Source organism: Haemaphysalis longicornis, unplaced genomic scaffold (genome assembly GCF_048455015.1).
Source record: "Haemaphysalis longicornis isolate Haplotype H1 unplaced genomic scaffold, Haemaphysalis longicornis Haplotype H1 scaffold_3, whole genome shotgun sequence".
NCBI lineage: Eukaryota > Metazoa > Arthropoda > Arachnida > Ixodida > Ixodidae > Haemaphysalis > Haemaphysalis longicornis.
The window spans coordinates 98,776,296-98,797,398 of record NW_027526335.1 but is presented as its reverse complement, the minus strand read 5'-3'; the positions used below and the strand labels follow the sequence as shown (position 1 = coordinate 98,797,398).

The following is a 21,103-nucleotide window of genomic DNA, read 5'->3' as shown; positions in this document are numbered from 1 at the left end:
TTCATTTATCCATGTTTATCGTTTAAAGCGTTTATTTGGCACCAGCTCTAACCAGAATCGTATAAAGTAAATCTTACGTATGTAAACGTATCAATTTTTTCCTTCCCTTAACAAAACATGTCGAGTGAACTGTGAGCTCGCGCTCACGGCTAATTCGGCGTGTCGACATGAATGGACGCGAATGCTTTCGCGGTGTTTCTTGTCTCGAGTGGTGATTGATTGATTGTGGCTTTTAACGCGCCGACGCTTCACAGGCGACGAGGCCCGCCGTAGTGGAGGGCTCCGGATTAATTTCGACCATTTAGGGATCGTTAACGTGCGCCGAAATCTCGAACAGACTCAGGAGTCTGCGCTGTTCGCCGCCATCAGAAAAGCGGCTCGAGTAGTGATTTTATTGTTTCATAGTAATTGTTCTCACGTCGTTACATCTCGCATGTGGAAGACTTTGTTATGCCGGCCTCTTGGGGCTGGATAGAGAAAAGTTTGCGCTCAGCTCATGAGGGCCGTATATATATATATATATATATATATATATATATATATATATATATATATATATATATATATATATATATATATATATATATATATATATATATATATATATATATATATATATAGACTGAAAAGATAAGAACTCACACAGAGCGCGGCAAAAATAAGGTTAGTAGAGACAGAGACAAACGAGAAAGACTTAGAAAATGAAAATAAGTTTACTGACGTTTCAGGGAGAGGACTCCCTTTCTTCAGAGTACTCTGAAGAAAGGGAGTCCTCTCCCTGAAACGTCAGTAAACTTATGTTCATTTTCTAAGTCTTTCTCGTTTGTCTCTGTCTCTAATAACCTTATATATATATATATATATATATATATAATATATATATATATATATATATATATATATATATATATATATAAAATATATATATATATATATATATATATATATATATATATATATATATATATATATATATATATATATATATATATATATATATATATATATATATATATATATATATATATATATATATATATATATATATATATATCGCACTCGCTCAGTACAGCATAAGCGTGCAGGAACTCTCATTGCCGCCCCGGTATCCAGCGTCTGCTTGCCCGTTGCTTACGACGAGCTTGCGTTCCGAAGCCCCCGCTTCCTTGAGGGTTGGCACAGTTAGCGTGCTCAGGTTACGTTAGCGATTCAGTACAACGTGTCGGCCTGAATTGTTTGCCGCCTTCGCACGAGGCTGCCTGCTCTGTGGGAGGCGTAACCCAGGCGCGGCGTTCCGACTTAGCGTAGCGCCGAACTCAAGCGGAAGCAGTTGCGGAGGCGTGACGCGACGACGCAAGCGCTCCGCGCACTTATTGCTGCAAGTAGCGACTCCTTGCATTTTTTGTCGGATTAGCTTTGGTTATCTCTCTTCCGTTCTCCGAGTGTGCGCGACTTGTGTGGTCGCACGGAAGGAATGGAGCTCACGAAATTTCTCTCGGGTGCTGCGCTAGGAGCTGCGGTTTTCCCGCCGTTACACGCGGCTGCTTTACTCTTACTACTCTGCTTTTTTGCATTTTTCTAAAGGCGTTTATGTGTTCGGCGCACGCTATAGTTGTGTTGGCAGCGCAAAACGGAGTTTTGGTTTCGTATAACGCGCCTGTTTTGTGCTTTTTCGCGGGATCGCGGGGTTAGTGTATCGGACGCGGGTTTGATTCCCGGCCGCGGCGACCGCTTTTCTGATGGAGGTGATAAGTGAAAAGGCCCGTTTGTTCGAGATTTCGCAGCACGTTAGAAATCCCGAGGTGGTCAAAATTAATTCGGAGCCCTTCACTACGGTGCGCCTCATCGCCTGTGTAGCATCAGCGCGTTAAACCTCATAATCAAATCAAATCAATAAAGTTAGTGCATCCCTTTAATGGGACAGCTTCTTGCATAACTGTATAGACAGTCCTCACTGAGTGTTGTTGACTGCACATCATGCCTGTGTTCCCCTTGGTGCTCTATAGAGACCACAATATTTCAGACTTGCCTTTCAAAATAATTATTTTAACGAAAAGTCACCTTGTTCGGTTGCTCTGGTCGCTCCGAATTTTATTACCCGCCTTTCACAAGAAGTCCTTTTTATTTAACACCGCGAGGTTGAAGGGAAGTAACGATATGACACCCTATGGTGCAAAGGATTGTGTATTCTATAAGCGATGTTGCATAGCTGTGCTGACTTGTATTTGTAAGGAACCTTTCTGTGTTTCTATCTTCTGGTGAGGAGGGATTGGGGGTAAAAAAGGAGTACCGTCAAGATCTCCCACGATTTATGTTTGTCCATGCTTTGCGCTTTAAGCTTTGTGATAGATGTCCCAGCCAGGTTAAAGGTATACCCAAGAAACTCTGATCCTCGCGCAATAGGGTTCACCAAACAGACCAGAGCGTTCTCTTAATACAGCTAAACGAGAGCTCCGCTGTGGAGTAGGGGCAATACCAACCACAAAAAATCCATCACCACCGATTCAATGCCAATCGTCATCCCTCCGAAAATGAGTTCTGCCGCAGCTTGTTTGACCTCGAATCTCTGACGGGGATATAATACCCGGATCCGAGTAAATCAGAGTGTCTTTCGGCACCCAGATTGCGTCGGTAACTCCGAAACACAGAGTGAGACGGAACGCTCGCGCCATACCGCACGAGGCTATTACAAGCGCCGTATCAAGCGCAGACCAGCGTTACTGCGGCGCAGTGCACTACATTTCTTCTTTTTTCGACACCCGCGGGCGCGAAGGAGTTATTTCTGGTACAATAACCCAGTTGCTGAAACGCATAAACGAGAGCGCGGCGGCCGGGTTCCATACCGGCTCGCACTGCCAGCTCCGAGTCGCACTGCGTACGCGCCCCCGCCGCATGTAACTGCCGTCAGTGAGTCGAGACGCAGGGACGCGGATTGCGTTAGGCGGGGGTGCCTTTTGAGTAGAGGTGCGCTATTTCGGGTAGAGGGCTACGATAAAGGCGACAAGAACGAGCGGAGGGGGTTTCTTTAAGCCGAAGATGCATGCGCTCCTCTTAAGACAATAGCTAGCATCCCCCCCGTCCTCCCCCTCCACGCGCCACGCGCACTGAGGCTAAGCAACTGTCGCCGCCAGAAACAACGGCAGCGCCGCGCAGAGCGTGCACTCGTTTTCCACTGGGGCGGACGGTGGTGGTTGTTTCGGCTTTAAGCGGGGCGTTTCGTCTGCTCCACGTGCGCTGTCTGACCTTTACGCATCTTCTCACGACACAAAAGTAATAGGCCCCTCTCAACTCCGCCCGTTTTAATTTTCCGTGGGTCCCCTTTTGCGAATCGTAGTTGCGGGACGACGTTTCTATCTCCTTGTGTGTGTGTGCGCCGCCCGCGTCCCGCAATCACCCTCCCCAGCCCGCTTTCCTCGTTTAGTCTTGGCTGCCTTCCTGGGAGCGGCTTTGTCGCAGAACACGTTCGGGTTATTTTTTTGTTGTTGTTTTTCGGCGGGACTCTCTTATCGAGTACGTGCGGGCCACTTAAAGCTTCGGGTCCGTTTTGTTAAGACCCGCCGCGACCGCGCTCTTTGTGTAGTGGCGACGACGGTGGCCTGGCGTGTTTCCTTTATTCTCATGGATATACGCGAGGGGAAAAAAAGGCTGGCACGTGAAATTGCTCATGCAACGGGCTGACCGTAATTGAGAGCACCCCGCTGTGTTTTGTCACCGATTTTCTTCTGTCGTGTATACCGCTTATGGGCTTACACGGCTCGCTCTTCTTTTTTTTTCTCTCCGAGATGGGCCTACGAGTCTTGACTCGATGACCTCGGTTATGGATGCGTGTTCAGGGCTTACTTGGCTCTGTTCTCGCGCCGAACGTTATCCCTACCCTCAAGTTCGCGGCCGCCGCTGGCTTGAGCGGGTTCGTTGCCCCCACCGAACGGCCAACCTGTGCGACATTGGTTCCGGGACGACCGCATTCACCTGCTGAACCGTGCCGTTCCCATGGTATTCTTTGGAAGTCGGCTACAGAGATAGCTTTCTTTTCTTAGCGCCCTCACCGCGAGTAAGGGCTTGTACCTGTGATAAGACGGGCATTATCTCTGAGTCGTGCTATTTCGCACGACTCATTCGTGTGTTACTCCTTCACGACGGGGCACTCATTCATGTGTTACTTGAATGGTGGGGTGTGCGTACATGAAAATAAAATTTCAGAAAATTTGCAAATGCTTCAAAAGGTAAATAGTGCGATTACGCATTATTCAATGGGTGAATAGCCCAATGTATTTTATTTCCCACGGAAAGGAAACAGATTCAGATTATGGGGTTTAAAGTGCCGAAGCAACACCAGGGTCATGAGACGCGTCGTAGTGGTCGGCTCCGGATTAATTTTGACCGCCGGGGGATCTTTAACGTGCGCCGAAATGTCAACGCACAGGCGTTTTTTCGCTTTTCGCGTCTGTCTGGAAGGCAGCCACCGCGTCAGAGATCGGGAAAAACAGCAGCGGCCAGACGCTATAACGACTTCAGTACACAAAAGTTGTAATTGAACCGTGAATCAGTTTGTTCTTCATGTTTGTACGGGAATTGTAATGCATTGCTTTTCCGGTTAACGCTTGTAAACTAGACCATACTATCGCCGTCACTTGAAGTCAGATTTGCTTCCTGTACATTACTAAGGTTCGCTGAGGCATAGCCATGGGCGTTTTTCTTTATCTCTAACGATAACAGTTCCTAACGATTACGTTTTTTTAAATCATATTTTAACGCTGGGTTCACGGAAGCCTTTTTATACAATATCCGTCGGACCAAAGCAGCACAAGAACTCTTCGCTCTGGTAGAGCGAACGAACATCATCATTACGAATGCACCGATTTTCTAGCGTCTAAGTTATAGCCGCAGGCGCAACGTGTGCAGACCCGTAACAGAATGGTTAATTTTCTCCTCTTGTAGCCAGCCAGCACAGTCCTCCAGGCTCGTGCATTTGCGTTTCGGTGACACCGCCCTTGCTTTTAAAAGCGAGTGTCTTAATCGCTGCGCGGTCTACAAGTGGACGCCGCGAAAACAAAGAAAAAAAAGGCAGAGAAGGCATACAAACGCGTGGGAAGCTTGGAAAAACCGGGTAGCGGCTAGCGACCGTGAACGCATGAAGTGGTATACGTGCCCGCTGTGTCAAGCGCGTGCCGCGCGATTTAAAACTTCTCCTCAAGCGAAACTACCACGCCCCGCTGAGTCACAAGAGCGGCGAACGCATTTCCCCGTTCAGCCTTTTACTACGGGACACTCATTCATGTATTCATGTACAAAAATCTGTAAGGGAGTGCGCCGTCCCCCGCAGAACACGGAAGCTGCTCGCCTAACGGGAACGTTTGAGACTGGATAGACGCATTTCGCACCTTTCGTCGGCATTCCACTGAACACGTGGTCTCAGTATCCAGCAGTTATAACTGCAATCTGCATTGCGATGTCAGTTCGTTTGAGATGAACGTTCCGCCACCGACAAGTAACATATAACTCATGCATGGCTCGTTTGAGCTGTCTCGCTGCCGCGGTAACTGAGCGGTGTGCTATGAGGCACGAGGTCGTTGGTTTGAATCCCTGCAGCGGTACCTGCTTCTCCAGTGGACGCGAAAAACAAGACAAAAAGCAAAACTCTCTGTGTGTGTCGTGGTTTCTCCACACTTCGGATACCCCCGGGTTGTTTAAATTAATCCGTAGCCCTGCGCGCGTGCCTGATAAGCCAAAAGAAGCTTTGGCGTGTAAAGCCCTAATTTGAAAGAATTAAGCTGCCGCGTACGTCCTCACAGCGTAAACGTTTAAGTACATTCAAATACGTTTCTTGGCATCGAATTTATGGTAATGCGAGAAATGCGGTCTCGTGAAGGCGAGAAAAAACTGATACAGTGCTTGCAGAACTATTTATCTTTCGGGAAGGTAAAACTGCGTGCAAGGTTGAGCTAAAGGCTTCATGAATTAGCAAGTTTATCATCGTAAATTTGATTTAAAAGCGATTATTGCCTGGAACGGCGCGACACTTCCGGTAAGTAATCAGCGCATTCATTAATGTTTTCATTACAAGCGCGTTCGTTGCAAAGCGCGATACGTTTTACAGTTCCAAAATTTGCGACGTACACGCCCACACGCCCACACACGGACGCATTCCCGCCCGCACGCACACACACGCACACACACACACGCGCGCGCGCGCACACACACGAACAGAATACGCTTACAGAGACGGCATTTTTCTCAATGGTTTCAGTGCAACATCATGTTGACGCGTGATTTTAGGATGTACGATGCGAGTACGACGTCCGACTTCCCTCATGAGAAGTAGCAACGTGCAAATGTGGCATAATTGTAAACTGCAGTTTCCTTTTTTTGCACATCACATTTGCGTTTGTTCGTCATGTCCACGACGTCTCATAATATGCACGTAGTCAATTTCTTTTAGTTATCACATATGGGAGATTTCAAACAAATGTATCGCAACATTACAACATGCCCCATGCGTGAGCCTACGCGGAGTTGTGAAAGTGAACCGTTCAAGCCATTCTTCAAATTCAGGTATCCGGCATCTGGCTTTCATTTCGCGTTCTCCCTTCAACCCCCCCCCCCCCCCTCGTACCTTAATTGTGAAACTGTTTTAACTAATACGGCGGAAAAAAGTGAACCTTAGATTACTTACGTCAGTCAACTATTGCGAGCTTACACAACGCGAATCGGTTTCGGACATTCATTTCAATATATACACAGCAACTAAAAGACGATGACATGCAGACTGATAAAATAGCATAATGGGCACTGACTCCCAACTCATTTTTGTTCTGGTGAAGCATATACCATATAGCCTACTAGGTAGTTCACTGCGATGTGCGGAACAATAGAGACGGAAAGTCGATTAAATTGCGGTAGTTTATTTTAAGGAAACTACTAATGCAGCTCACAGGCTCTCGATAAACGCAAACACTTTTCGCATGCACTATATACGTCGACGTCTTGCTGACACACTTACTTTCACTCGAACCTATCTGAAAAGACTCAGCAAACGCCCTCGCCAATTAGGTAGCCGAACCTTCGCGGAAATTTTGTTTTTCGTGATGAAGCCTGCCATTAATTTCAGGCATCTCATTAATTAATGACACGGCGGCAGACCCCGAAAAAGTCAATGACACTAAAGCGTTCCCGGTGGTCAGCGGCAAAATCTACAGATGAGTATGGAGAGTCCAACGTGTACTTACGGCATGGTTCCTTTTTTTTCTTTAAAGCAGCGTCGACGATTCAACCAAAACCGAAACTAGAACCACCAGCACTCAGCGTGAACCTCGTAGTAAACTGTTCCCCCTTCCGTCGGGGTCCACCGCCAATCACCGCGCTAGGACGAGCAGCGTCCGACGAGGTACTCGCTAGTGTCGCCACAATGGCAACGACTGCACCGTTCCAGAGTATCGCTGTACGCCGGAGTGTAATCCTTCGAGGCAGTGGGCTACACAACAACTTCAGCGATACGGCGCAGCCCAGATGATGACGCACGCACGACACACTCGTGGAATTTCTTCTTCCCCGCCTTTTTCACTGTGGTTCCCGGAGTCTCATCCGCAAGTGATGCAACGGCTGACGAAATTAGTACCGTATCCTTTTCCAAATGGCGGCAAAGGCGGCCTCTTCTACCTTTCCTCTTCTAGGTTCACTGTGACGTAATGAACGATCCAACGAGTTGACTGTACTCTTCCGTGTCCAAGAAGTTCGGATGTCCAAAAGAAAACTCTGGCACACCGCACTGCGCCACTGGAAGAAGACTAGAGGTCCTCACGGGTAACAACCGCGAACTGTGTGTGCAGTGTCGCCTGCAAGAGTCTCTATACCGTCGCCATACTTGAACCACTCTCGCGGAAGAGAGGGCTAATTAACGAAGAGTGATCTCTCTCCTTAGCGGGAGCGTCGTGACGCCAGGAAGACGCTCGCTGCCGCAATCGCCGCTTCCCGAAGACCGCAGCCCGAGCCGTGCTATCTCGCCTTCCTCCGGGCACGAGCGCTGCACTGCCGCCTTCGTAGTCGGCGGTGCGCGATTTGGGCATACTCCGTTAGCCGATTTCAATCGGCTTCTCTCCTTTGGCGCTCGCGCGTCGCGCGCGCTAGCGTTATTTTTTGCTCTTGCCAGCCTCCTCCGTCAGCCTCATCGCTGCTGGTGCTGCTGGCGCAGACGGGCGAGGGGAAACCAGGCCACTGGACCCGCCGAAGAAGTTGCGGCGCGTTGCACGAGCGAGAGGAGGGACGGGAGAGCCTTCTTCTTCTGTTTTCGCCCTTCTTGCATACCCCTCCTTTTCGACTTTCATCTCCTCGCTCTCTGGTGGTCTAGTCTCTGGCAAGGCGTGTGGGTATGTGCACCCCATACATGTGGCTTTGCTTGGGTTGCTAGCTTGCTTCACCTTTCTTCTTTTCTTGTTCTGACGCCAGTGCGATGAGAGTGCGAGACATCACTCTTGCCCCCATTATGTGGCCGCCCGTTGCAGTGCGCGCAATGCTGCGCCTTTTGCCGTGTATAGCGCCGTCTCCAGTGATGCTACTTTCAGTGTTCGCGTGTACGTGCGCGTGCGGGTACGTACTTCTATGCATCGCTTTGCGCGGGCGCCTGTGGGCGACAGCCCGTGTTTGAGCTGACGGTACGCTAGCTCTCGAACGCCCGTTATATTGACCAGCTTTGGCTGGGTCACGACGAAAGTTTAAGAGTTGAGCCGGAGAATTGGACCCTGCGAGAAAGTGGAAGCTAAAGCACTCTTCCATGAGCTCGCAGATAGTCGAGTCCGTGGTTGCCAGAAATAGTAACGAAGGAACACAAAAAAGGTAGAAAGATCAAACGGCTTGGTGCGACTTTTGCTGCGTGCCTACTGTAGGGAAAACAGACGTGCACGTATACCGAGCTTGCAGGCGGCAAAATGAACGGCTTCGGGGTGGTCCTTTTAGTAGGAGTGTTTGCTGTCTTCGTGACTCCGGGAACTAAGCTAAAATGTAGTAGCAAAATAAAACAAACTGCCGGTGTACGCTTTTAAAGGCTTCCACCGGACTGTTGGAAATCCAACGAGTTTACGACAAATGAAAATAAAAATTCTAGCTTCTGCTATCGGACAAGGAGGGCGGAGCTGTGTCTGTGCGCTGTGTATCATCCAGAAAATTAGCTCATGGAACTAAAACCTGACTGCTAAGCTTACTCAGTTTCTACACAGCGCACAACGCCGTGTTGTCGGCTTCTTGACCCACTCTATAATGATGGGAGGTAGCACGCAGCATAAAATCATTCACGTTAAATAAAAAGTATGTCTAAGCAAGTTAGCTAAACGGCGACATTAGCAATCCTCGAACAATAAAACTGTCGGAGTCATTTGACCACGCGGAATGGGCGGGCGAACCTCATCTTGTGTACGCTGTGCCAGGCCGGATTGATTGATTGATTGTAGGTTTAACGCACCGACGCAGCGCAGGCGATGGGGCGCGCCGTAGTGGAGGGCTCCGGATTAATTTTGACCACCTGTGTATCTTAAACGTGCGCCGAAATCTCGTACACACGGGAGTTTTTGCTTTTCGCCTCCATCAGAAAAGCGGCCGCCGCGGCCGAAAATCGAACCCGCGACCTCGTGCTGAGCCACCCAGCCACTGAGCCACCCAGCCACTGAGCCACCGCGGCGGGTGGCCGAATTCACTCTTTGAATACCCATTTCACTAAGTGGGCCAGATCAAGTAAACCTTACCGCGAGAAAGTGTTTCTCGTTAGGACATAGACTGAAGTCATCTGTCTGGGTTAAAAATTAATTTTTTTCTTGTTTTCGCAAACCTTTCGCCGCGTCGAACCTGAGAGCAGAGCTATTTTCACCTTCCGGATGTACCGCTTCTTCATCAGACGCCTACCAATACAGCAATAGCCAAGACAACACCTTCCGGACACAGCAAAAAAACCATTTTCCTCATCCTACCTTTATCTAAACAAGGAAAGCCACATAACCATGCGTGAGAGAGGTTGGCTACTACCGCGCTTGCCCAAACGATCCGGCCATCACATAATCCGAACCGTGTAACAACAACGCTCTTTTGAGGTGGTGTTCGAACGACAGCAATCCCTACGCATCCGTGCGCTTTCCTAGGCTTTATAACTTCTGCTCCCGCCTCCGCACAACATAGCTGCCAGTCTTTCGCTTTTACGGGATTCTAGTGAAACTGTTTGCAAAACAGCCGTCGTTCTTCAAGGCTTTTCTTTGTTTCCTCTACTGTTTTTTTTTTCCCGGTCGCTTTATTCAAGCATACAAGAAATTACTATGTTTTTCGGCTATACAGGTGAATGACTGACTCTTTCGCACGCCCCAGCTGTTAAGCGGTATCACGCGGGGCGCGATTTTTTTTTTTTTTCCCTGCTGGCACTGCGCACCGTTTCTCGTCGTCTCTCTCCGAAAACAACTCCTTTTTTCGCGCTCCGTCGGCCGCATCACGTTGATGGTGATGGGTACCGTAATCCCGCGCTTGGTTTTCCTGGCATTTCTGGCTCGTCTGGGATCAAGCGTTGCGTGCGGCCAAACCTTCGATGCCGCATGGCGTGCGAATAACATTCCGCAAACGCAAGCAGGATTTCCTTCAGCCGCTCGTGCCGTCTCGGAGACGGAACTCCGGTTATCGAAGGAATGTCACGATGTACGTCCAACCGAGAGACCGAATGATGTAGGCCCTCAAGCAGCGAAACAGGGAGCGGACAGGTAAGGGGGCAAGGAACCGCCCGCCGTCTTTCACCTGTTGTGCGGTTTGAAGGTCTACACCATGCATAACCACGAAGTAGCCCAGTTCGCCATTCTTTTGCAGAATGAATGATAAATAAGCCGTTTTATTTGTATTTGGTTAACAGAGTCCAGCAAGTTCATTCAATGACACGATCGGTGCTGAGACGTGAACCAAAGGTATATAGTTTTTCTCACTAAGAAAGGGACAACAACATACGTACATTCTGCTCTTTTTCTCATGGCAGTGGTGGATTACAAATCGAAACCAATCAGTTCATTATGGCACTTCTGTTTGCGTCTCGGAATATGTGTCTGTATAACTACTAAGCCGTTAGGTCATGTCTGAGTAATCTATTGTTCTGTCACTGCATGATTTCATGTGAAACTGTAAAACCTCCTAACTTCCCTTTAGGGCATTGGTTACTGCCATGGTATGTTAAAAAAGCGGTCAAGTAGCTAATCGTTAAATCTAGTTGTTTTGATGGCTTCCTACGCAAGCTGTCATTTGAATAGGCAAAGCAAAACTAATTGTCATCGACATCATGATAAGCGAGCAACGAAGGTAGTCTCAAAATGGGTGTACGGCAGCGCCGTTTACGGGCAGCAGCTTTAAAGTCCGTACAGATTGCTACCGCACTCAGCGGGAGGGGTAGGTATCTGTCTATCCCTGTAATTATCGGCCTAATTATCTCTGCGACAGTATATTAGATGCGACTGCATCTCATTCACTCGCCTTGTCCCTCCACACGACGTTGTTGTTGTCCGTCCACACCCCTCCCCCATTCTCCTCGCCGCGCGAGCTGCGCTCTGCGCCGCTCACCCCCTCTCCTCTCCGATAGCGAACACTCTCTTGCGAGGGGCATTGGATTGGATTAAAGTGGATTGTGTTAGATTGTGTTGCGTCATAGCCGCGCCACGTTGCGTCATAGCCGTGGTCGTTCCAGCACCGGCCAAAGAAATAAAGAATACATCATACGCGTTCCTCACACGTTTCACGCAATTAGAGAATCAACTTACTTAACGGAAACACCAAGTGAACCCCCAAGATGCGTCGCATCTCCACAGGGTTCCCCTCGGGGGAAGGTGGGGTAAATTTTTTTTATTCAGCGGCTGCCCGCTCCAGTTTTTGCTGTATATAGGGACTTAGTGTGGATCGCAACTATATTTTGTTTGTAATGGTGTGGTTAGAGACAATAAAATTTACGCTTTCGCGAAGTAAGAAAATAACGGCATTATGGAAGCTAATTTTTTTTCTTTAATCAATTGATGATGACCTGTTTACGGAAATACAGCAGCTTCAGTCAAAAACTATCAATATCCACAAAAAATAGCGGATGATCAGAGCGGTGTGAAGCGCATTGACAACGTGAAAGACCATGAAATGACAAATCGAAATTTCGGTTGCCTTATTTCACAGCCGAAAGCATCGCTGAATCTGCGGTAAGCGCCCCAGTCAGTTCATACATGCGCATATATATGAAGAACGGGGAGAATTCAAGCGGAAGAATTGATAGCCGGTAGCGCGAAGAGGGTAATACGTCGAGATCACACGTCCGGCTTTCTCGCTAAAACGCTATATCAACAATTTGATAAGCAAAATCGAGACGTTTAATCAACGCGATGTCAAATGCAATCATGAAACAACATCAATAAACTATTCAAAAATTCATGGTGGCAGTACAACTCACTTCACAGTTATCGCCCACATTTTGTTTGTTTGCACTCGAGTGTATGAAAATTTAGAGCCTTGATTTCAGCAACTTCGCAGGTAAGCTTCGCCGAGTTATGTGTGGGCGCACGGTGAAGCACGCTTGGAAGTTTTAGGCCACGTCAGCACAAAAGCCGGACACCTTTTTTCCATCTTTAATGCGTGGTTCAAGAACACCTAAAATAACATGGTTGCTCTGTGGTGCGTTCAAAAGAATTACCTTTAAATGTGTCAGGAATTTGGGAGCAAATTAGAATGCCCTGCAAAAGTAAAGATACATCTAAAAAAAAAACGAAATACATCAGAAAAAAAAAAAGCCAACTGAGCAGAAGATACCTTCGATTACAGCCCCTTGTTTACTGTCGTCTGAGAGTCGGCGGTAAGTACTAATTCCTTTGCGACTCCAAACGACATCAAACATTTACTCTGGAAATGTTTGATGCTTCTTGCAGTAGTACGAGAAGGAGCTGTAATCGGGTAAATCAAATAACAGGTTGTTTTGAGTAGAGCGTTCCTTCACGCCTTAAAAAAACGAAGAAGACGTAAGTACAAAAAATGCGAGATGCAGCCTTGCGAATAAAACGTAAATACAAAGCGGAGACATTACGTCACAAGCGTTCGTCCTACCGGCCTAATTTGTCTAAGGGGTATTCTAATTGTCAGTGTAATCATAAATTATTCGAAGTTAATTTTAGCACACAGATAAAAACGTAAACTAAATTATCTGTTATCTAATATCAAACTACAATTTTTGACTCGCCACTACGTGACAACGGCATCATTTGACAAAATCTGAGTACAAAACACCGCCAGTTTTCAGTATTCCGTTGCAAGCTTTGTTTTTCTTTTTTTTTTTTTTTTGCGTGCAACTTTTCTGACTCGCCTAACAGAGAAATGAAGGAACAAGCTGCCAAAACTTATCTCTCCCTATCTCCATAGCTACGTTTGGCCAGTCGACACTTCGCCTGACCCGTGACGTATACCATCCGAAAACTCGGCGCCTCGGAAACCATCGAGAACGGCGTGATGCGAGATTCTTTATCTTGAGATTTTATCTACGTATCGGCGCTTACGCGCGCTCGAAATAGCCGTGTTGCCAAGCGCTTCCTCTCAATATCGAAGTGTATACCCGCGAGCAAGCGTCCTGAAAGCGATGCCACACGGATGGTGAAATATACATATTCACGCTCGGGCTATACATCTTCCCTTTCGTGCATGGCGTCGCTAGAGATGGGTATCGCTGAGCCCAGCAGTATCGTGCTTCTCCTTTTAAGCCACGCTTGATTCACTGCGTCGTTCGCTTCCGTTGCATTTCCGGATCGTGATTTATCTCGCTTAAGCGCGTCGTCACCCACCGGGCTGGTAGGTGTGGACTCGTGGACACGTTTAGAACTGTATTCGGGACGTTTTCAGGCACGCATAGATGCACACACGCACACCCAGATGCGTACACCTGCACACTGTTCTTTGGGTTTTAGACACACGGGAAGAAACAAGAAACGGAGGCCGAAGAAGCTCGAGCAGCCGAAAAAGCGCGGGAAGCCAGCACTGATCACGATCGCGCTGAGCATGCTGCGTGCTTGATGCGTGGGCATTGTCCGTGGGGATCGCCCGGGTCCAGCTTGGATTTCGGCCTGAGCTTGAATCCCTTTATTTGGAGCTCTGTTCTTCGTTACAATCTGCACCCTGTTCTTTGGGTTTTAAGCACACGGGAAGAAACAAAACTGATATCGGAGTAAACGTTGGACGACGTATAAGTGTGGGAGAGTCATCAATTAGTTATTATTATGTATTATTATTATTACTATCATGTAATAATATGTATTAGCATTATTATGGGTTGGCATCTGTCGGTGGGTATGCGTTATGGGTTTGCGAATTCCTCGTCGTACGAGCGAAATTTTAAAGAACCAGAAAAATCTAGAGAGAGAGAGAGAGAGAGAGAGAGAGAGAGAGAGAGAGCTTGTTGGACCCTCTGGCGCGCTCTCATGATTCCGTGTTCAGAGCGTCGGCGACTGTCGTGTGTAGCCGAATAACATGTTTCACTTCTACAACGACACACTCGCGCGCGTAGCGGGGTGAGCTAAGAAAGGAACTTGTTCTAGCGCTTGTTCGGGCTCAAGGCCTTTCCTCCGACCTCGTCCCTTCTGTGCCAGCGGCGTCACCACTAACCCACTGTGCGGGCGAGCGACTTAACGCTCGGAGCGACACCCGATGTCATCCGCTACAGGCCGACCTGGGAAGCAGCAGGTGAAGAGAGGGAGAGAGAGGGGCGGGTTAACCAAGGGAACGCAGAGTGGCTTAATGAGCGTGTGTTGCAGTCGGTCCGACGTGCCCTGGAAACGGAAAACGCAAGTAAAGCAGAACAAACGAGTAACAGGAATACCCGGCTAATTGCTCCTAAAGGCGAACTCTCGCGAGGGCCGAGTTTCAGCTGCCCGGCTTAGCAACTCGGAGGTTGTTTCCTCGTTACTTTTGAGATTGCGTGCAGCTCGGAAGGGGCCAATTTCCTCTGCGCCCGGTTGTGCACACACGATCCACACACGCACGGAGGAGGAGGAGGTTTCTGTGAAGAAACTACTGGCTGAGTTGCGCCTCATCATGCATCATGCGGTTTTGATGCTTGTTTTGTGGTTTTTTTTTTCCCGAATACTGAGCTCTATGCTGCCCGCCGGATTGGCCTGTCTCATGCTCTCGGCGTCTAAAGCTCTAAAGTTGCCTGTAGCTTCAAAACCAATATTTTTGCTTTTTAGAATACAATTTAAAGTTGTTTTAGAAATGCAAAACTATAGCTCCTGAAAGATTTATACATCAGAAATATCTTCAAAGCGTTCCGCATGACAACAACAACAAAAAAAAAATGCCGCCCCTGTTCTTGCTTTTGTCACGAGGAGCGACAAGACGCCTTGTTGCAAACTATGTTAAGTAAAAATGAAACATTGTATGCTGTCGTAGGCGTCACGGCACTTTACCGCCAGGTTCCCCACTAATGTATATTTCTACTAAACTTACGAAAAAGCCAGCGCGACAATCGGGGCGACGCTGTCTTCCGCTATGCGTGGCCAAAAAGCCTTACCAGAAAAGTCGCTATTAATTAAATTCACCTTAACTTTGTGCCTATCGCTGATGCCCCTTCGGCACTGGTTGCGAAGCTCATTTAGCTAAGCACTTGTTTCGTTGGAGATATCAGGGGAAAGAAGTGAGGAAGGAAGCTCTGATTTACAGCTGCGAGGCCGTGTCGAGCGCTAGAACGGAAGTAAGTAAAACACTATGTCCGGAGGATCTGTATTATATTATTACTGCTAACTGATTAAATGTGAAGGGCTTTCTGAACACTTCCCTTTTCCTGATCGTAGCCTGGCTAAATTAGCAAAGCCTCGGAGCGCGTAAGGTAGCCCGCCTTTTAAGGGCGGATTGACGCGATATCTCTTGCGGTCTGTACGTGGGAGAAAATTACGAGAGAGAGTAACGACATAATCACTCACGCTGCACCCGAGATTTATCGCGACATGCGTACGCGGATGAAGGTAGTTAGGCTTCCAAACTTAGCCGCCCCCCCGGAGATACGAGGGTCAGACGAGGTCTTTATGCCGGCCAGTTTCAGTGCAGCGACGAGTCGAGGCTTCAATCGCACGTTGGGAAAGGGAAGAGCCGTATTACGAAAGGCAAAAGTGAATAATAATCAGCTCAGAGATACTGTTGTTCCTGCTTTTGGGATAGAATAAAACAGATAACGACGTGTAATTATGCCAGAGTTCGAAGAGGTAAGATTGGAGTGTTAAGAGAAATCGAACGCGGCATGCGAGAGAGTTGGAAACATGACAGTCTATACAAGATTTTATTCCGGAGAAAAGATTGCAGAAAAAATTTACTATCCCTTTCTTCAGGAAGCTGAGAGAAGCGCGAAAGCTAAGAGTGCGTTCAACCTTCGCTGAAAGAGCGGCAAATCGATCGTCAGACCTCCAAAGACCCGAATCGGGAACACGTGCGGCCATTTTTCGCGCATTAAGTAAACGCACCCACGAACGATCTAAATGTGTACAGATAAGTGGTTTGTGACACAAAGGTATACCATTGTACTCCTTCTTTGATGCATGTATTGCCTTGGTTCGGACCGTTTCTTATCAGAGCTTATTGGTTGATAGATTGATTGTTTCAGTAATTAATTTGATTGATTGATTGATTGATTGATTGATTGATTGATTGATTGATTGATTGATTGATTGATTGATTGATTGATTGATTGATTGATTGATTGATTGATTGATTGATTGATTGATTGATTGATTGATTGATTGATTGTAGGGTTTAACGCGCCGACGCTGCAGAGGTTATTCCCTGTAGCCGAGGGCTCCGGATTCATTTTTACAGTGCGCCTGGAGATCTTTAACGTGCGCCGGAATCTCTAACACACCGGTGTTTTTGCTTTTTGCTTCCATCAGAAAAGCGGCCGCCGCGGCCGGGAATCGAAACAGAGTTCTTGTGCTCAGCAGCACAATGCGACTGCCACTGAGACACCGGCGGGTTATCAGAGCTTCTATAGTTCGACGAACCGGTCTATTCAGAAAGGCATTAGTTTCTCTCTTTTTTTTTTACAGTACGCCATCGGTCCCACTAAAAAAACCTCCGCTTTAGTATCAGATGCACCTAAACACAAACATTTCAGTAATAAGGTTCTGTAAGCATCTCTACGAGAAGAGACGGCACGCGATTCTTCAATCGGGTGGTGCTAGTAGGGAAGTAGCCAGCCGCCTGATTTCTGCGCGGAACATTATAGGCTTTGCACGCATGCTTGCTTTTCGCGCGAATGCCTCGCTCCGACAGCGGCCACCACACTAGTGACTGCAAAGTTCTCACTCACAATTTAGCCGAGGCCATTACCTTCGAGACCCGAGCAACAAAATCTGATCAACTAGGCCCGTGCTTGCGCGTTGCGCCTAATCGATAGACAATGTAGTGTAGCATACCGACCTTAACGCGCGCGGCCTGCATGCGTGCGCGGAGACCGGTTCGCGTGCTTTGTGCGCGGCCTTACGATTGCCGCTATCCGCGAGCCCGTGCCTATGTGCGGCCACCTGCGCTCGCAGGGGGCCCTTGGAGTTTCGCTAGACTATCCGGCGACAGCCGAAGCGGCTTCCTTTATGGCCATAGACCGGGCCGATAGGTGAACAAGCGCGCTCCGCCTCCCGTATCACGCGCGTACTGGGACCATACAACAAAGAAAGCTCCCAGCGAGCCGGCTTAGCTAAGCAAGTTATCCGGCATCATCTTTCTTTACGCTACTTTCCCGCTTGTGCCTGTAACGTAGAGGGGCGGATAGAACGAAATCAGTGCTGCATTCCATGCGCGCGGCACGCAACAGTAGAGAGTTACGATTGCAGCGTGGAATTTCCTAGCGTGATGTCTGCTCCAAGCGGATAGGACGGATTGCCACCGCCTAAAAAACGAGAAAAAAATAAACCCCCGAGAGATCGTGAATGAACCACCAGCTAGCGAATAAGTCGGGCAGGTGACAGGCAGAAGTCATTTGTTCTTGATCATAGACCAGACTGGGTATGTGGTGCGTGTGCTTACGCTGATTAAGGTCGCACGCAGTTTTACTGCCACCGGATTTGACCGACCATCGAGAACTAGCTATAACAATGCAATGGGATGGCCTCAGACTGTTCTGTCCCCGACATAGGTATGCGTCATGCAGGAGTCCGTCGGCGTGAGTGTGAAGCTGCATCAGCGTTTTTTTTTTTTTGTTACATTGCTGTTCCCAGTTGCGGCAAACTCCTCAGCCCATTACGAACGTTGTAATGGGCTGTAATCGTTTGTAATCGTTGTAATCGGTTTAGCCGTTCACCTTTTTGTTTACGCCATATTAGGCTTTGAAATTACGAGCATGTAATTGTGGTTGAATGCTGACGACTCCAAATGTGACCGCAGTGAATCGATCCTGGGTCCGGAACCCCCAGAACTCACTGACCGGCATATCCATCTCACGTTTCATATCTCTGTCGGAAGTGTCCACGATTGCGCACACCCACAAGCCTGAAGGTGGACACCGCTAAAAGCCTTTCACGGCTTTTTTCCCGCTGCCGGCATCAGCGGCCCTATCACGCACGGGAAAGCCCGTCCCGCCGTCGCGGAGTTCTCAAGCGCCCAATAACGCATCTGCTCGGCCGAACCTTCGACGGTGTAAATTTAGCGCCGACCGCCGCCGCCATCTGCTTCCCACGGTGAGACCCGGCCACGTGCACGACACTGCACGTGTCCGCTCCGGTTTCGCGCGTAAATAGTCGAGCCAGTCCCCGCACCATCCTCCCTGATTTCCTTTTCTTCGGCTGGGCCCTCCAGAGGAGAGCCGGTGCGGTGTATAATGAGCGTGACGCCCGCGACGGCGCCCTGACCCAAATAGGGCGGACCACGCCGCCCTATGGTCATCGATGCTGGCACGCCACCACAGCATCTTTGCGCCTCAATGGCGTGCGCAACGCGACAAGTCTTGGAGGAGCAGGAAACAAGGATCTTCCAGCGCCAGTAGGGTGGGCGTCGAACTGGTTTTACAACGCGAAGCGGGTAGCTGGTCGATGTGTAAGAAGCAGTGGAGTGGCATTTCGTGGCGAAGCGTTTTCGCCCATAACCGGAGCGCGCGCATCTTCGTCCCTTTTACGCGGACGCAGTTTAGGCGCTCGTGCTTGCACGTCTCGCGTGACTACCTGAGCGTGAGCGTCTATAGCTGCTCCACGTGTGGGGAGGGAACCAAGTGCGGTGGAAAAACGCGTTCTCGTGTCGATTGGTACGCTTTGTGGAGAGCATGTGTGTGATATATCTCTACATAAACGTGCCAAGCGTAGCAACTTGGGCATAGATTGCGGGGGCCATTTGTATCCGCGTCTGGGAAGAGCATGAAATTACTTAAGTGTGCAGAGAGCCGCAGAGAGGGAGGGAGGGAGGGACAGAGGGGTTTGGTTTACTAGAGTTGCGGGCGCGATGAGTACCCAGTTCTGAACAAACAAAAAAACATTCTACAGAAAGTAAGCTAATTTCATTGCGGTGCTCAGTAATAGAACAAGTTCCGCCGTGTTGCGTTGGAACTCTGCGCGGTGAGTACCAAATGACCACACTTCCGTTTCCAGTGTGTTGTAGGGGCCTAAACGAAAATTGTGCTCGCCAACATTTCCAGTTGCCGGATATATCGCACAGCTCTATTTAAGAATTGGATTTTAAATTGATCACAAGGCGGTGTCACGTTGAGGTTTAGGAGGTGCTGACGGTATCGGAAGCGTGGATTTCAGCGAGAATAATTAAATCGTCACAAAGCGTGCACCTGTTTCATCGTTGTTATACAATAAGACGGATTTCCTTTTTTTTCCATTTCTTTCTGCTAAAAGGAGCGAAGTCAGCTTTATCTCACCTAAATGTCTCCCCATGAACACGCCGAGAATCTAATATCATAGTGATCTTATACCATACCACAATGTAGACCTCTTAACAGCGAACTATTTTTCATCAAGTGTGGCTTTATCGTTTCCTTGCTATGTTTCTCGCCTGTACTTTTGTGAGAATACAGTGCTTTTTTTTCCATACCTAATCTCCTTTCCTTTCCAACACTTCTCGCTCTCTCATACCCTCACCCGGGATCTCTATCTTTCGCGTTTTCCGGAACAAAAATGCAGTCTAAGTGACCTGGTATGTATACCAAACTCCAACACTTCCTTTCGCCGGCACTTTTCTCGTCCATTGGCCGTCGACGCGCTGCTGCGTTTAACGGCTTCTTCCGGTATAGGAGGGGCAGCCGCGCGCCTCAAGCGACCGACAGCAGAATAGGACACGTACGCCGTCGTTAATCCGTTACAGCCACCGCTTCGGAAGCCGGCCGGGGGTATCATTTACTGCTGCACTGATAGTGAAGTGAGGCCCGCGCGTTACGGAACGGCCACATCGCGCCGCGAGTTACCGGTAGTGGGGTCTGTTTTAGTTTCTCTTGAGTTCCTTATTTTCACCGGGAAAGTCGCTTTTGCTACTTCGTCCGCCCGGCTAACGACGCGAGGTGGCCTGTCCACGCGGAAGGATTGACCCGGCGCGGCCGTGCAAGCGGGGCTCAGAGGGAAGCAAACACGGCTCTCTGTTGGGGTTGGTTTGCGTTGCGTCAGGGTTGGGACGGCTGTCGGCTCACAATGGAACGAAGCTTTCCTTTCTGGCACACGGATGGGAAGACCCGGCGGGGCAGCCTCTAAGCACATCTCGTCGAGTTCCTGGACGCGGCTGTGGTGCCCGGCGTAATATGCTTCGGTGTGCGCGCTCTATAGAGGCGCGTTTCCTGTTGGAGGCCTTCGGCGACTGCGGGCGCGCCGTGATAACCCGAGGCGCTTGCTTTCCGGGGGGATCGGACGGGCGTTGATCGCGACACGCGGCCGGGCCATATTTAGAACCGAGCCAGTAGTGCTTGCCTAATGTGTCCCAGACGAAAGAGAAGCCAGAGCAACTGTTTGGGCAAAGACGCCGCCTGCCCTGGGCTCATCTAGATAAGAATGGTCCGTAGCGAATGAAGAGGATGCGCTGGCGGCACCGCTAGACGCTTTTAATTAGCGCTGGCGGTGCGCTGAGTGCCACCCTCGTGAACCCAGTGGCACACGGGGGACGCTTAATTGAATGAGGGTGG

General features: G+C 48.8%; 1 protein-coding gene across 2 annotated transcripts in view; it reads right to left on the bottom strand.

Annotated features, from left to right (window-relative positions):
• Cysu (peroxidase homolog) overlaps positions 1-21,103 on the bottom strand; it is a 210,983-nt gene that overhangs the window by 86,124 nt on the left and 103,756 nt on the right. Inside the window, exon 1 of one of the 2 annotated variants that reach the window (XM_077703911.1) lies at positions 7,227-8,036. The exons of the other annotated variant lie outside the window; for it this stretch is intronic. Coding sequence (XP_077560037.1) covers positions 7,227-7,231 — 5 coding nt within the window. The 5' untranslated portion in view covers positions 7,232-8,036. Of the gene's footprint in view, positions 1-7,226; positions 8,037-21,103 lie in introns of those variants that run through there. 2 annotated transcript variants of the gene reach the window in all.